The sequence below is a fragment of the Puma concolor genome, chromosome B4 (assembly GCF_028749965.1).
Source record: "Puma concolor isolate L17-30 chromosome B4, mPumCon1.1.hap2, whole genome shotgun sequence".
Lineage (NCBI taxonomy): Eukaryota > Metazoa > Chordata > Mammalia > Carnivora > Felidae > Puma > Puma concolor.
In genome coordinates, this window is record NC_141673.1 from 21,915,962 (window position 1) to 21,932,087 (window position 16,126).

General features: G+C 33.2%; 1 protein-coding gene across 13 annotated transcripts in view; it reads left to right on the forward strand.

Annotated features, from left to right (window-relative positions):
- Positions 1–16,126, forward strand: part of ANKS1B (ankyrin repeat and sterile alpha motif domain containing 1B) — a 1,105,230-nt gene that overhangs the window by 293,002 nt on the left and 796,102 nt on the right. For all 13 annotated transcript variants that reach the window (XM_086712566.1, XM_025926383.2, XM_086712564.1 and 10 more), the window contains exon 9: positions 14,960–15,103. In XM_086712566.1, coding sequence (XP_086568692.1) covers positions 14,960–15,103 — 144 coding nt within the window. The remainder of the gene's footprint in view (positions 1–14,959; positions 15,104–16,126) is intronic.

Here is a 16,126-nt window from a genome sequence, read left to right on the forward strand (position 1 = left end):
CCCCACTTTAATATATCAGACAGTTGACTTATCCAGCATGGGTTCAGTGCCAGCTCTAGACAGAATGTGGCTCAGGCATTCCAATTCAGGTGTCTGATCTTGGATCTGGGAGATCCATTAAATGCTACCAGATGGCAAAAATGTTGCACAGGTTGAAGGGTATTGCCATTTTTTTTTTAACTTGTCCTGGTGCATCTGGAAAGTTCTCTTTTACTTAAAAAAATTACTTCAAGAAAGAGATGGGTTTTTAAAAATGCTTAAGCATTGTTTTATTTTGTTATTTTTTGTTTTGTTTTATTTTAACTATTTGATAGAGAGAGAGAGAGAGAGAGAGAGAGGGAGAGAGAGAGTATGCTGGTGGAGGGAGGGGCACAGAGAGAGGAGAGAGAAAATCCTCCAGGCTCTGCTGTGCTGTGAAGTGAGGCTCTATTTCACAAACTATGAGATCCTGACCTGAGCTGAAATCGAGTCAGATGCTTAACCGACTGAGCCACTCAGGTTCCCCTTAATTAAGCCCAAGCATTGTTATTCTGATTATTAATTAAAGATAGTTTTGGTGGGGGAGAAAACATTAATTTTGTTCTTCTTTGCTAGTATAAATTAGTGAAATTTTGCAATAAAAAAATATTTATCGGGTGCTGCTGAGCACGTAGAAGAAGCATATTAAATCCAGCATTCAAATATCCACTCTGTGCCATATACTACTCCAGATCCTCAAAATAAAAACATAAGTAAGATATAGACCTCCCCCTTTACCAGCTGTTACCCCTGGCAAAGGATTCTATTTTAGATAGTATGTTTATGCCTTTAAGTCAACCAGGTAAAAGTTGGGCCTTGAGGTGAAAAATTAACCTCAAGGGTTTGCTTCTGAAGATTTCATTCAGACCCTTTCCTTTCTCCAGTATGCACACTCTCATGTTCACTGTGTTGGGCAAAATTGATGAAAATTCTTTTAGGATTAGAAAATATCCTAAATCTGAAGTTATTTTGAGCATGAGTTTATTATAAACCAAGAACACAGACCTAGAAAATTTCTGTCAAGACAAATGGCTTTAAAACCCTAATAAATAATATAACTTCTCTGCACTGTAAAACAAACTCACCAGGTGTAATATATATATATATATATATATATATATATATATATATATATGTATATGTATATACGTATATATATGTATATGTATATACATATATATATGTTGATATATATATTTGTATATATGTATTGTGATCTAGATCCAAATTGTGATCTAGATTCCAGTTTTTTACACATCTTTCACCTTTATATGCATACTTCAATCTATGGATTAGCATGATCTGTCTTTGTGTATAAACTGAAAAAATGGAAATAATATCTGTTGTTGAAGATGTTTTGAGATTTATTTTGCTAATATTTGCAAAACTTATGAAGATCCTGTAGGTTGTATGCTCTGATTGGCAAAGGATTATTTGGACATACAGTTGTTGTAACTCTATTATCTATAAAGAAAATTTAACTTGTTCTTTTGTAATTATTTGAATTTCAGTTTTCGTAGTTCTTTATGCAAATTAACGCATTAGGTCTGAAGTTGTGTAAGTAAAAGTATTTTAAGTGAAACTGTTTTGCTATTAGAACCCAAAATACCCTACAATAGTAACATCAATTCATAGTAGTTAATAGCGCATGTATCTCATCAGACATATTATGATTTTATTTCATTATGTTAATAAATATTTAGTAATTGTTAGTGAAATCACTTGCAAATAATAAGCATTTTAAAAACATCCTAATTGGGTGTGTTTAAAGAGTCTGTATCCGTTGTTCTTTTGATCACTTATTGTTTTCCTTTGTTCTCCATGCATTTTTTAACTTCCTAGCTTCCCCCACCCCCACAAGATTTTGTCTATTGTTGTTAAAAGAATATTTTGATCCTGCAGTTCAATTTGCAAATGCTAACATGTCTAACATATATTATGTTTTTTTAATAATTTTTTTCATGTTTTATTTATTTTGAGAAAGAGAGACAGAGAAAGTACGTCTGTGAGAGAGCAGGGGAGGGGCAAAGAGAGAGGGAGAGAGAGTCCCAAGCAGGCTCCACGCTGCCAGCCCAGAGCCTGATGTGGGGCTCAATCTCATGAACCATGAGATCATGACCTGAGCTGAAATAAAGATTCAGATGCTTAACCGACTGAGCCACCCAGGTGCCCCTAGCATCTATTGTATTTTTAAAACATTTAATATTTTCTTCTTACTTTCTGTGGCTTTCTATTTTTCATGGGCCCAAACTCATTGTATTAGTCTTTTATTTCCATTCTCCTGTGAGGTGATAAAGTTAAGAAATTATATTCTCCTGCAGTTAAATGTATTTTCTCATTTTAAGAATAAATTGAAGGCCATTGCTTATTATGTAATTTCCTCCAACCAATAATGTGAATCATGGTAGTTGCCCCATAGTATCAAGTTATTAGTCTAAACCATCTGTTACACATCTCTTAGCTGTGATGTGTCCTTAACCTACCCTTGGCTGTATTAATATTAACAGACTGTGAAAAATCCCTGATTTCTATTCCTATTTTATTTACTCTACTTTGATTTAGTGTCATTATGACCTAGAGTTAATCAGTTTTCTGCTCATCTAACAAACTTAATGTCTAATTTGTATTCATTTACTTTTCAATAATGTAAAATGTTTTAGTTGTAAGTTTTGTTGCTTTATGATAGTTTAATTGATATACTTTTGATCACATTCTTTGCTTTTCCAAAATTTTACTTTCGTATTACTGAACAACTGCTTCCCCCCAAAAATGGATGAAAATATAGTATAATAAAGTGAACAGTATATATAATATAAATGTGAGGAATAGCAAGTAATATGCTATTACATATTGAAAATGGTAAAATATTGCTATCTTATGTTTTGGTTGTGGGGTTATTAAAAGCCTTTTTGGACCTGTTTCCCTGATCAAACAAACCTTTTATCTTCTGTGTATATGTCCAATGCATATACACACACATACACATGAGCATATACATATTTACATACATGACAGCACATTAGCATTTCTATTTTATAATTGTTCAAAGAAGAAATTAAAAGTGAGAAAGGACCAGAGTTGTTGAGTCAAAAGTGCATACACAGAATATGCCCAGAACTGTGCTAGTCATTTTTCAGGTTACACAAATAATAGGACATATTGGCTCTATAATCATAAGGATAAGATATACTTTATGTGACATCTAACAGATAGTTCAAAACAACAGATTGAGTTGTCAGGACCGTCTGCACTGTGGAATTCAGAAAAGAGAAATAGTTACTGTATCCTTCATACCTACCATAGGGGCTTTCTGGTTTATCATCATCATAGCATTAGTTGTAGAAAATTGTGCCTTGGCAAATGTTGAACTTGTTTTAAACTACCCATCCCTCAATAGAACTTCAATTTATTTTTTCTGTGTCATCATCTCACCATGCACTTCCTCATACCTAATTTGCCAAACAGAGTAAGCACTTGGCACTGCCGTGATCATGCAAACCCTCCACTTCACTCTTGTTCCCCCTCTTCCCCTCTTGTCAGTTTTTTATCTCATGAGGTACTACTGCTGCTTAACTGCAAGCAGTTTTTTGAATTCTTTCTTCCACAAATGACTCCTTCTTTATGTTCTGCTAGTACTTTGTTTCTATATCTCTGTAAGGCTCATAATTTTGGCCTACTTTTACGTCTAGTTATTTATATACATATCTCTTTACACCTTGAGTTCTGAGTTGATGACATTTGCCTTTCTCTTTCCTCACCCTCAAGTTTAGTCTTATTGACAGTAGTTGTTGAACAACAGATAGCTTAACGATTTAAATGAATATATTTGAAATGGTGGATATAAGCAATGAAATTTGAATTGAATAAATAAGTAATCAATTAATAAAATTGATTGTATACTTATGTAATATAATTACATTTTATATACTTATATTAATTAAAATTTACCCACAAGGAAACCATCAGTGAACCATCAGCCTTGGATGGTTCACTGATGAAAACCCTTTTAGAAAATAAAGGATTAGCATTGTTCCCAAGTTATTATATGAAGTCAGCATTACTGCAATACTGAAGACAGGAAGAAAACTTTCTTCACAGGAAGAAAACTTTACAACAATATCACTCAGGAACACAGTACCAAAGATTCTTAACAAAACAGTAATAAATAAGTAATATATTGAAAAGATCATGACCAAATGAGGTATATACTAGAAAGGTAGAGTTATTTTAACAACCTAAAATCAATTGATGTGATTTATCATATTAATAGAATAAAGAAGAAAAATATATGATTATATAAACAGTGTACAAAAAGCATCTATTCATGATACAGACTCTCAGTAAACCAGAGAATAGAAGGAACTTCCTCAGCTTTATAAAGGGCCTCTACAAAAATGCTATAGTTAACATATTTCATAATGCTGAAAGACTGAGTGCTTTTCTTTTTAATGAACAGCAGTCCAAAGTTTATTAGAGTATAAGATTAGAAAGTAAGAATAGTATGAAAGCTCTTTTTACAGAGAGCAGGCATTCAAAAGTGAATACCCCAAAAGACTGAACACTTTTAACTTAAGATTGGAGATAGGACAAAGATGTTTGCTCTTACCATTTCCATTCAATATTGTACTGGACATTTTGGACAGTTTAATAAGGCAAAAGCAAGAAAAGCATACAGATTTTAAGGAAAGGTAATTCACAGATTTTGTGCTTGTCTACTTAAAAAATTCTTCAAAAATATGCAAAAAACCAGTCAGAACTAAAATGTGTCTTTAGCAGGATGCAAGGTCAATAAATAAAATGAATTCTACTTTTAAATGAATAATTGATGTTGAAATTAATCTGATAATGGCATTGAAAATGTTTTCCAAAAATGTGAAATGCATGTTTATCCATGTGGATTTTAAAAGGTGTGTACAAGAGTAGTACACTGAAGACTATAAAAACACTGTAGATGGAAATTAAAGAAGACCTAATTTATGTAGAAGTATATTGTATTCATAAACCAGAAGACTAAATACTGTTTAGATATCTCTTCTCCCCAACTTGTACTGTGGATTTAGTGCAATTCCGATTAAAACCCAAGCAGGACTTTTTTTTTTTTTCCAGATATTGACAGGTGCATTGTAATTTTTTTTTTTTTTTTGCAAAGTCAGAGGTAATATAATAGTTAAAACAATTTTGAAAGAGCGCAAATTTGGAGGATTCTGATTTCAGGCTTACTATAAAGGTATAATAAGTCAATGTGGTATTGGCATGGGGAGAGAATTACAGATCAGTAGAACAGAATAGAGAAATTGCAAAAATAGACCCACACATATATGGTCTATTGATTTTCAAAAAAGTTTTGGGGCACTTTAATGGGAAAGAGTAATCCTTTCACCGGGGCTAGAACAACTTGGTCCATATTTTAAAAAATGAATCTCAAACTTTACTTCCTACTCTACATGAATATTAACTCAAGGTGGATCAAAGACCAAAATGTAAAAATATAAACGTTAAATTTACAAAAGAAAATATAGGAGAATATCTTTATGTCTTTGGGGTAAGCAAAGATTTCTTAGATATTAAGTAAATAACACAAAGGATATATAGTGAGAATATAGAATATTAAAAAAGCTTACAACTGTGGACGTTCACATGCAAAAAAATTAAGCTAGACACAGACCTTACACTCTTCACAAAGTTTAACTCAAAATGGATCATAGACCTAAACGTAAAACACATAACTATAAAATTCCTAGGTGAAAACATAGAAAATCTAGATGACCTTGGGTATGGTGATTACTTTTTAGATTTAACACTAAAAGTAGGATCCATGAAAGAAATAATTGATCAGCTGGAGTTTCTTAAGTTTAAAAACTATTGCTCTTAATGAGAGGATAAGCCACAGACAAGGAACAAATATTTGTAAATCATGAATCTGATAAAGGACCGTTATCAAAAACATATAAAGAACTCTTTAAGTTCAATGATAAGAAAACAAACAATAGACTAAAAATGGGCCAAAGACCTTCAAAGACAATGAAGATATATAGATGGCAACTAAGCATATGCAAAGATGCTGCACATGTCATCAGGGAAATGCAAAATAAAACCACAAATCAAATCACCTACTAGAATGGTCAAAATCCAGAAGACTGACAAGGCCAGATGCTAAGTGTGTTGATCAAGAGGAACTCGCATTGTTGGTGGGAATGTGAAATGGTACAACCACTTTGGAAGGTAGTTTTGTAATTTCTTACAACATGAAATATATTCTTATTATATGATCCAGCATTCTCATGCCTTAGTATTTACCCAAAGAGTTGAAAACTTATGTCCACACAAACCTGCACACAGACGTTTATAGCAGCTTTATTAATAATTTTCCAAACTTGGAAGAAACCAAGATGTTCTTTAGTAGGTGAATGGATAAATAAACTGTGGTACATCAAGACAGTGGAACATTATTCAGCACTAAAAAGAAATGAGCTGTCAAACCATGAAAAGACAGAAAGTAACCTCAAATATGTGTTACTACATGAAAAAAGCCAACCTGAAAGGGCTACATACCTTATAATTCCAACTATATGACATTCTGGAAAGAGCAAAACTATGGAGACAGTAAAAAACAAAAACAGTGGTTGTAATAGAAGGATGAATAGGTGGAGCACAGAGGATCTTTAGGGCAATGAAAATACTTTGTATGATACCATAATGAGGGATACATGTCATTATAAAAAATGTAATGTAAACTACAGGCTTAGGGTGATTATGTTGTGTGAATGTAGGTTCATCAACGGTTACAAAGGTACCACTATGGTGGGAGATGTTGATAATGGCAGAAACTATGCATGTGTGAGGGTAGGGGGTATAGGAAATCTCTGTTCCTTTCTTAGTTTTGCTGTGAACCATAAACTGCTCTAAAAAAAAAGAACCTCTTAAAATTCAAAATAAGAAATCAAATTAACCCAATAAAAATAGGCAAAGGATTTGAAAGCATATTTCACCAAAAAATAAAATAAAAATAAAAAACCAAAAAACTGTATGTATTGCTTCCAAGCACAGAAAAAGACACTTAACATATTAGTAATCACAGAAATGGAAACTAAAACATGTGGTAAGTGTTCCACCCCCATTTCAATGGCTAAAATTCAGTGTTGCTAATAATGTGGAGGCACTTGAACTCTCATATACACCTAATGGGAATGTAAAATGGTACAAACACTTTGGAAAGCATTATGACAATTTCTTAAAAAGTTTAAGATATACCATGTGACCTGGCATTTTAGGTATTTACCCAGAGAGAAACAAAAGTTTATGTCCACACACAGACTTTTACATGAAAGTTCACATCAACTTTATACATAATGACCCCAAACTGGAAACAACCTAAACGTCTATCAACAGACAACTGATAGACAACGTCTATCAACAGACAAGTGTAATCAACTTTAACGTATCCATTAAATGGAAAACTATCCATTTAATGGAAAACTACTTTTCATTAAAAAGGAATAAACTGGGGCGCCTGGGTGGCGCAGTCGGTTAAGCGTCCGACTTCAGCCAGGTCACGATCTCGCGGTCCATGAGTTCGAGCCCCGCGTCAGGCTCTGGGCTGATGGCTCTGGGCTGATGGCTCGGAGCCTGGAGCCTGTTTCCGATTCTGTGTCTCCCTCTCTCTCTGCCCCTCCCCCGTTCATGCTCTGTCTCTCTCTGTCCCCAAAAAAAAAAAAAAAGTTGAAAAAAAAATAAAAAGGAATAAACTATAGATACACAAAAAATAGAGATAAATCTCAAAAACGTTATGCTGAGTGAAAGAAGCCAGATATAAATTACATGCTTATGATCCCATTTTTGTGAAGTTTTAGAAAAGATGTGTCTTATTCAGTGACAGAAAAAAGGTTTCTGAGGCTTTACTCTTAGAGATAAAGTAAGTCTCTAAGGTATTTTGGAACCAAGTTTCCAGGACTTTGAGGGGCTAGCTATTGCCAGGGAAACACCATTTCTTACCATTTAATAAAATGTCAGTCATGAGACCCTTTAGATGTACATCAGGGCTCCATAGGCTTAGAGTATGATTGCTAGCATATATCTTGGGGCAGTTGAGATAAAGGAAGTAGATACACAGGATCCTTGAGGCTGGGATAATGTTAAGCTTAAGGTTCTCTTTCTCCCCCAGCAAAGTGTCATCCTTGAGGCAGCTGAGCTCCTAGAGGGGGGTCACTCTGCCAGTTTCGAGGACTTGTCAGTGGGCTGTAGGCAGTAAGGGAATTTAATTTTTCATTTGCCCACATTTAATTTCATTGCCCACATTACCATGGCAAGCAGTTAAACTCCTTACCTTTGTTCTTGGGTAGCCAGGAGTGTCCGAGGACTATCACACATATTCCACCTGGGGTGGGAGGGTGATGGGTATGTGCCAACCTGTATTTTGCCCTCAGCTTGCCCTAAGGTCCCTCATCAGTATACATTTATTAAAAGTTGTCAAACTGTACATTTAAAATGAGTGCATACTATGGAATACTTTAATAAATTTGATTTTTAAAAGGGAAACTCTGAGAATTAGTATTTGTTTCTATAAAATGACCTGTCCTGAAGAATAGTTTAAAAGTTATACATTTTGCTTTTTATGTTAAATCTTGCTGAAAAAACAGAGCTTGACTAAGTTTTCTAAAGTAACCTTAACCTATTTGAACTGTGCATAAACTTGTGCATAAACTTGACATCAGTTTAGACTTCTCTCTAATTTTGCAATAATAAACAGTATCAATTATTAAGCAAGAGACAGATAAGTAAAGTTTCAAGAGATAGTAAGAACATGCAAACTGATTGTATGAAAGTAGAATAGCAAACTAAGTGCATTCTTCTTTGAAGCTTTCCAGGTGGCTGTGCAAAGGATGTCAACCCTGTAAGCAGGTAGCAGGTAGGGACAAAATTAGCTGGAACTGAGCATTTTAGAATTGCAATGTCTCAAAAAAGGTTAGAGTGGAAGAGAGCCAAAGCATAAGAGACTCTTAAAAACTGAGAACAAACTGAGGGTTGATGGGGGGTGGGAGGGAGGGGAGGGTGGGTGATGGGTATTGAGGAGGGCACCTTTTGGGATGAGCACTGGATGTTGTATGGAAACCAATTTGACAATAAATTTCATATATTGGAAAAAAATAAAAATAAAAAAAATTGCAATGTCTCATGTCCTATTAAAAAGAGAACAGCTCTCCCTAATCTATTCTTCAGTATTTCTTGCAACTGAAAATAGTTGCTTTAATAGTAAGTCCATACTTCAGTAAGTGTGAAATAATTTTGATACTGGCAAATCTCCAAGTTTAAAATACTATTTATTGTACAGAAAAACATCATTTTGGTGTGTGGATACTAGGTGGACTCAGTGTGCTCGTTGGCATAAAGACTTGTTTTTCTTCTTCCTTTCTTTTCCTTGAAGATATAAATGCTATTCAGGATTCCCAGGTAACTCCATATAAATGTGAGAAAAATTTTGTTTTTCAGAGCACTTAAATATTATACTTTTGTGAATTTACACTGACCTGGAGTGACTGTGGTGCAAAGCTAGTGTAGGGTAACACTGCAGAGTTATTTTCAGAAAATCAAACAGATGTTTAAGTGTTGATAAGCTAATGAGGATATTTCATTTGACACTAAGTTTTCTGAGCATTGCTATATATGAAATTGTAGCAGGTGGTCTCTTTCTCAAGACTGAATTTAAGATACGTGAGTTTGCTCCTTTTTGAGGAATATGATCATTGACCTGTATTTGTTCGATCATTGGCACTGTCATAGTTTTGGTGTAAATAAGCCAGTTTAACACTTTGCAATTTTCTTTCCTCTCTCAATATCCCAGTAGGCCCTTAGATCCCCAATTTTTAAAATTCTATAAAAAATAAAATATTTTTGATATATCTTTTTCTCTTGTCTTTCAAATTGACAAAAAATAATATTCCCTGTATAAGGTCACTTGTGTAATGGGATTAGTTGTGTAATTTGGAGATAATGTGTATTTCTTGTAGGATGAGTCTGGTCTATTCCATCATCCCATTTCCCCACACACATACCGCTGTCCTATATTCTGGCTAAGTCGAGCCCTTAAGATCTCCTCCAGGAACATTTGGACAGGACATGGATATCCTTGACCTTTCCCTCCCCCTCTCACCACCATGTTTATAAAGACATGCTTTAGAGAGTTGACTGATAAGGATTTAAAGGTCTCTATGAGATCATAACTGGCCCTTAATCCTATATTTTAACTGCATAGATTTATAGAATTTTAGAGTTAAAAAATAATTTAAAGGTCATCAATTACAAACTGTCACATAACAAAGAAATTTCTTTGTGGATATTCTGAACATCTTGAATTGAATATCTCTTGTACCTTTGAAGAGCTCTACTAATTAGGAGCTTGGTTCCATGGTGTGGAAGAAAGATTATAACACCTAGAGTCAAAGGACTTGGATTATAATCTAGCCTCATTTGTAGGATGATCTTGCAAATTGAATAACGTTGCAAGAGCATCAGCTTCTTCACTTGTAAAATAGGGATGGTCCCTACCCTACTTTATTGGACTATTCTATATCTGAAATCATTTTTTAAACTATAAAGCATCATTACAGATATTTAGTACATTATTATGTTTATGCCACAATTAAAAAATATGATATATATATATATATCTATGAATACATATCCTCACCAAGAAATCACATTTCTTTAATGTTAGACTGAAATAATTGTTCCAGAAGTATTTTTCTTTGAGTTCAAATTTGTCTTCCCATGGTATTTATGTATTGTGAGTTTGGTCCTTTGTGACAATGTAGAACTGGTCCAATCTTTCATCAACATAATTACTGTGTATTAAACAGGAAAGATAATAGGCTCAAACCATGACAATTTAGGTCTATATTTCATGGAGGAATTTCTGGAACTTTAGGAACACAGTTGGATCTCCAATAAAAATATTCAAAGGTATTTGAAATAAAGGAAGCTCCCAAGTTTAAGTGTGTTTATGGGTTTTTTTTAATAAATAATTGAAGATTATATTTAGCTTGATAAAAATCTTTTCCAGGCATATTAAATTGTAAAGCAGCAAGCGGAAAATTGTTTTACACAGTTAATTTATATACTGTCTTTAGGGGGCAGTACTAAACCACTGATAAATTTTGTTATTTCTGCTAATGCTGCTGGTAATGGTTAATATAAAATAAAACCAAAGTAACTATAACGAGATTTGTGATGCAATTACATATACCCCTTAATATTAGTAAAATTTTCTAGGTAGTTAAATGAAAATGATAGTTTGAAATTCACTGATAATTCATTCAATAAATAATTATTAAATTCTATTATGCATACCCATTGTAAGAGATACAAATGTAAGACAATGTTTGCTTTCAAATAACTCACAATTGACTAGGATAAATAAGCTGGGGTTTGTGTGTGTGTGTGCGTGTGTGTGTATCTCAGGATAAAGATAATAATAAAAATAGCAATATGTATTTATTATTTTTTATTTGCTAATCACTGTCATGCAATTACTTTTATCCTCATACAACCCTATCAAGGAGGAATTACTATTTTTCCTACTTTTCAGATAAGGAAACTAAGATTAATAAGATTATATGATTTGCTTGAAGTCACACAGCTTGGAAATGGCAGAGACAGGATTTAAATATGTATCTATCTGACTTCATAGACACTTGTTTTTGCCACTATGCCATCTATCATCTCAATGTATATGTGAAATATCATAATACTCAAACACAAAGGGCTATAGACATTTACAAAAGAGCCACATCATTTCTCTTTGTGGGAAATCTGGAAAGAAGTGAAATCTGAACTGTATTTAGAGGGATCAGTGTGATTATAGGAAGATAATAGCTAAAATCATAGTTAATATTTGTTAAAACTTTATTATGTTTCAAGCACTTCATGTTTATTACCTCATTTAATTATCAGGAAAAAAATCTGAGAGGAGTCCTGCCATATTATTTTACATTGTGCAGATAAGGCAAGTGGGGCTGACAGTGGTCACATCTGATGAAAATCACCCTAATAAGTAGGCTAATAAGTAGGCAAGTCAAAAATTCAGAACTAATTTTAGAGCCTATATTTTTAACCGGTACAATATGCTTCCTGGAGACATAAGATGGAAGGCATGAATAAATGTATTGAGCATGATTAAGGAAGGATAAGCAGTTCCACTTGGTTGGGGTCTGGGTGAGTACAGTAGAGTAAGTAAAAGTGTGAAAAATAGTTTGACCCTATAACCTTGAGGAATTTGGATATTGTTTACTGCACAGTGGGAAATAATTGGAGATGTATGAGTAGGGAAGAGACAAAAAGAGAATTTTTCTCTGGGGTAGAGAAAGAGATAGAGGAATTCTCAGTAAGATTAGATCAAATAATTATAGCACCATTAACAAAAATAGAAAAGAACTGATTAATCTGTGAAATGATAATAATTCTTGCCATGTATATAATGATTTATAGTGCCATGCCATGTCAACATTGATGGCCAAACAAACCAACAACTGATCATGAGTTGGTGAATGAGATGCCTATTGGTTATTTTATTCTGGTTTGTACACAACATTGATCAGACATGATCAGACATTGATCTTGCTAGAATAAAGTTTTAGATGCCCCAGGATTTTCTCACCAGGGTATCTGTAGGATGAAAAATCCCTGTGATAATCATCTTTTATTACTGATTTGAGAAATGTATTTTTATGAAAGTATGGGCTACTATGTATCAAATTATAGAAAGTTTGGTTGTCACAGATAGCAAATTGCTTTCAGGCATATCCTTATGTAGCAGAAGTATATTAACAAATATACTTTGAAATTTAAACTGCAGTTGCCTCAGCTCAGTTATTCACTATGTTGCTTTTTACAGCAACATTGTGCTGAATGAGAAGCCACGTAACATAGTGGTCGGGGGGGGGCGGGGTGAGCTCTAGAGTCAGGTAGTCTGGATTAGAATCCTATTCTGCCACTAACAGTTCTGTGATCTTGGTTTTACTTGACCTCTCTGTGCCTTAGTTTGTGTGAATAATATGATCTTATAATGTCACATAGTAAATGTTCAATAGATTATAGCTGTTATTATTATTGTTACCTTATAAACTGTAACTGCTTAAGGAGCTTTTTAAGTTTATGATTTCTCAGTTACTGAAAATTGATGAAGGGAAATTTAAGATGTGAATGTAGAAAAACAAAATCTTATATTTTAAAGTCATATATTTTATTGCTTAAAGGAACAACTTTTTGAGGGGCAAGTGGGCCATTTATAATTTAGTATATACAGTGTCTTAACTTCAATAATCATGATATATCAGTGTTGTGTCCAACTTTCTGAAGACTTTTACCTTTTTTTTTTCTTTAATTCAGTTTGCTGAGCATTCACCAGGCTCTTTGAATATGGAATTTTCATCAGTTCTGGCAAAATTCCTTGCATTGTTTCTTTGATAATTTCCTCCCATTATCTACATGGACCTCTTAGTTTGATCCCATAGTTTTCTTAACTTTTATTTTCTCCTCATCTTTTGTTCTATCTTCTAGGGAGTTTCTGCAGCCTTATTTTCCATCTCTTCTATTGGGTTTTATGTGTTTATTAGTTTTGTAGCATTGTTCTTATTTGATGGATGCAAAGATCTTCTATTTCTTTGTGAATACTATTTTTTAATTTTTTCTGTATATTTATTTTGGTCTCTATTAAAGGCTTCCTTCAAATGTGTGATGGTGCTTGGATTCTTGTTCATATTTACCTAAAAAATTAGAAACTGTTTATATGAGTGTAGTTTTTTTGAGAGATGGGCTTCATAGTAGGATTTAAGGCATAGACCCCTATCATTTTACTAGGTACCTATAGATCTTTTTTTCTTGGGAGGTCAATTTCTACAGAGGGGAGTACATTCTCATCTCCTACCTACTTGGGGGATATAAACCTAGCTGCCATGTTCTTTAAGGCAAATGTAGGCGGACCCTGGGGTAGGTTGGGAGTCTACAGCTACTAGATATTCAGTTAATTTATTTGTTTTTACAGACACCCCTCTGTTCACTGTGCATGGATTGTTAGAATTCATAATCCGTTGCTTCAATCTCACCAGAAAATAAACCTCCAATTTCTTGTTAGTGGTGAAGGTTTAGTTTCTTGGCCATTTGAGAAGCTGGGTCTAAGCGTCTCTTTCAAATATAGAATTCTTAAGCCCTTTTAATGGTGTCAAGTCATACCTAGACATGCTTCTTATTCCTCCTCCTTGCCAACATTTTGTTTTCAGTTTTCTCAAGTTTGCTAAATCAGGTAATACCTACCCATTTCTTTATCATTCTCTTAAAATTTTCTTGTTATTGCTCTTCTAATCTTTTTCCTGTTGTCCTTGTCCTTATGCTTTAGACCATTTTTTACAAGCCCTTTTCTGTCATTTTAATGGGATTTGGGAAATAGCAAAAGTAAATATGCAGGTTCAACATGGAAATCCCACTATTAATTTAAAAAATATTACCCTTATTACACGTATAATATAAAGTTTTATGAAGTTCATTTTTTCGAAAAGAAGACATTGTGAAAAAATGGGCTTTTTAGCAATTCCTGTGTCAGTAATGTATCTTCCTGCTACTCATCTGATTGCATTTAGAAATCATAAGATTTTTCTCATTTGTTGCTATTGAGATATTTTCTTGGGTCATTTTCATGTCCTGTTCTTCATTATGAACCTTTTGTATCCTATCCTTTTTCATCCGTTTTTTCACTTTCAATTTTTTTAAACATTCAGGTTGAATTATGCATGGTTTTTGGTTAGTCACATGGCATAGCCACATAACTATGGTGAATATTAAGCTGATTTTGCTTGCTAACATACACTATAAGAAATTAATGTAATTTAATTGATATTAAGATATCTAAATAACATTGATATAATATATTGGTATAATATACATTTAATTTCAGAGGACTTCATCTACAATAAATCTGTCACCAGGAGAAGTGGAAGAAGATGATGATGATGAAAACACTTGTGGGCCCTCAGGACTCTGGGAAGCATTAACTCCTTGTAATGGATGTAGGAACCTTGGCTTCCCAATTCTTGCACAGGTAACAGTTTGCTTTTCTTAAGATATAATAAAACACCAAATAGTTTATGTTTTTAGGGAAATCTTTTCTCCGTTCCTGGAAATCCAATTACTATCTTATTCACCCTGTAATTTTTCTTCGTTTAAAGGTCAGTAAGATGTTTATCTAACTTGCTGTACATGTATGCATATGCAAATACATATTTTACATCATTTTATGTGGTGGGTTTATTTTGATCATGATGCTACTTCCAGAAAAATTGAGTTGTTTATGAGGTTTTTCATATTTATGATCTAGAAATAGCTCATTTTAAGGAATGCTATTTTCAAATTATAAGTTTTATTAAAATAATAAAAATTATTTACAAGGAAACATATTGGGGCTCTTTAAAAGCATTGTCAGTGGTTTTTAATTTTTTAGCACAATTAAACATTGTAGAATAATGTTTCCCACTGAAGATTATGTAGTACAATCCAAAATGATACCAGAACACTAAAAACATTGACTATAATTTTGAAATCATCTCATGATTCATTAAGTCAATTTTATTCTATTGTATCACCTTCAAATTCCTATTTATGTTTTGTACCACAAGTCTTTGGAGGAATTTGAGAATTAAGTAAAATTAACCAGAGTTAGGAAATTTAAAGCCACAATGAAAATACGAAAAAACACTTAATACAAAAGACAGTGTAATGGTAAAGGTATGTATGTGTAACTACTTAGTGCATAGGTGGAAAAACAGTCTAGGACAGAAAATAATTCACAGTAATTGTCCAAGATAGTGTTAAATTTCAAAAATACTATATTCTATTTTGCAACAAGTAGAAGCAATTGTGTCCAAGAAAAAAATCATATTTTTCATGTCTTATGTCACAAATTGATCATAGCCACTCAAGTCCCATATAAATTTATTATGGAGATAATCAAATCAGCATATAGTACTTAAAGAATCTCTTCATCTTAACACGAACTATTTATAAGACTTTAAGACAGTATCCTAATCCAATCTGAATCAGAATTGTTATCAATATATACTGGACT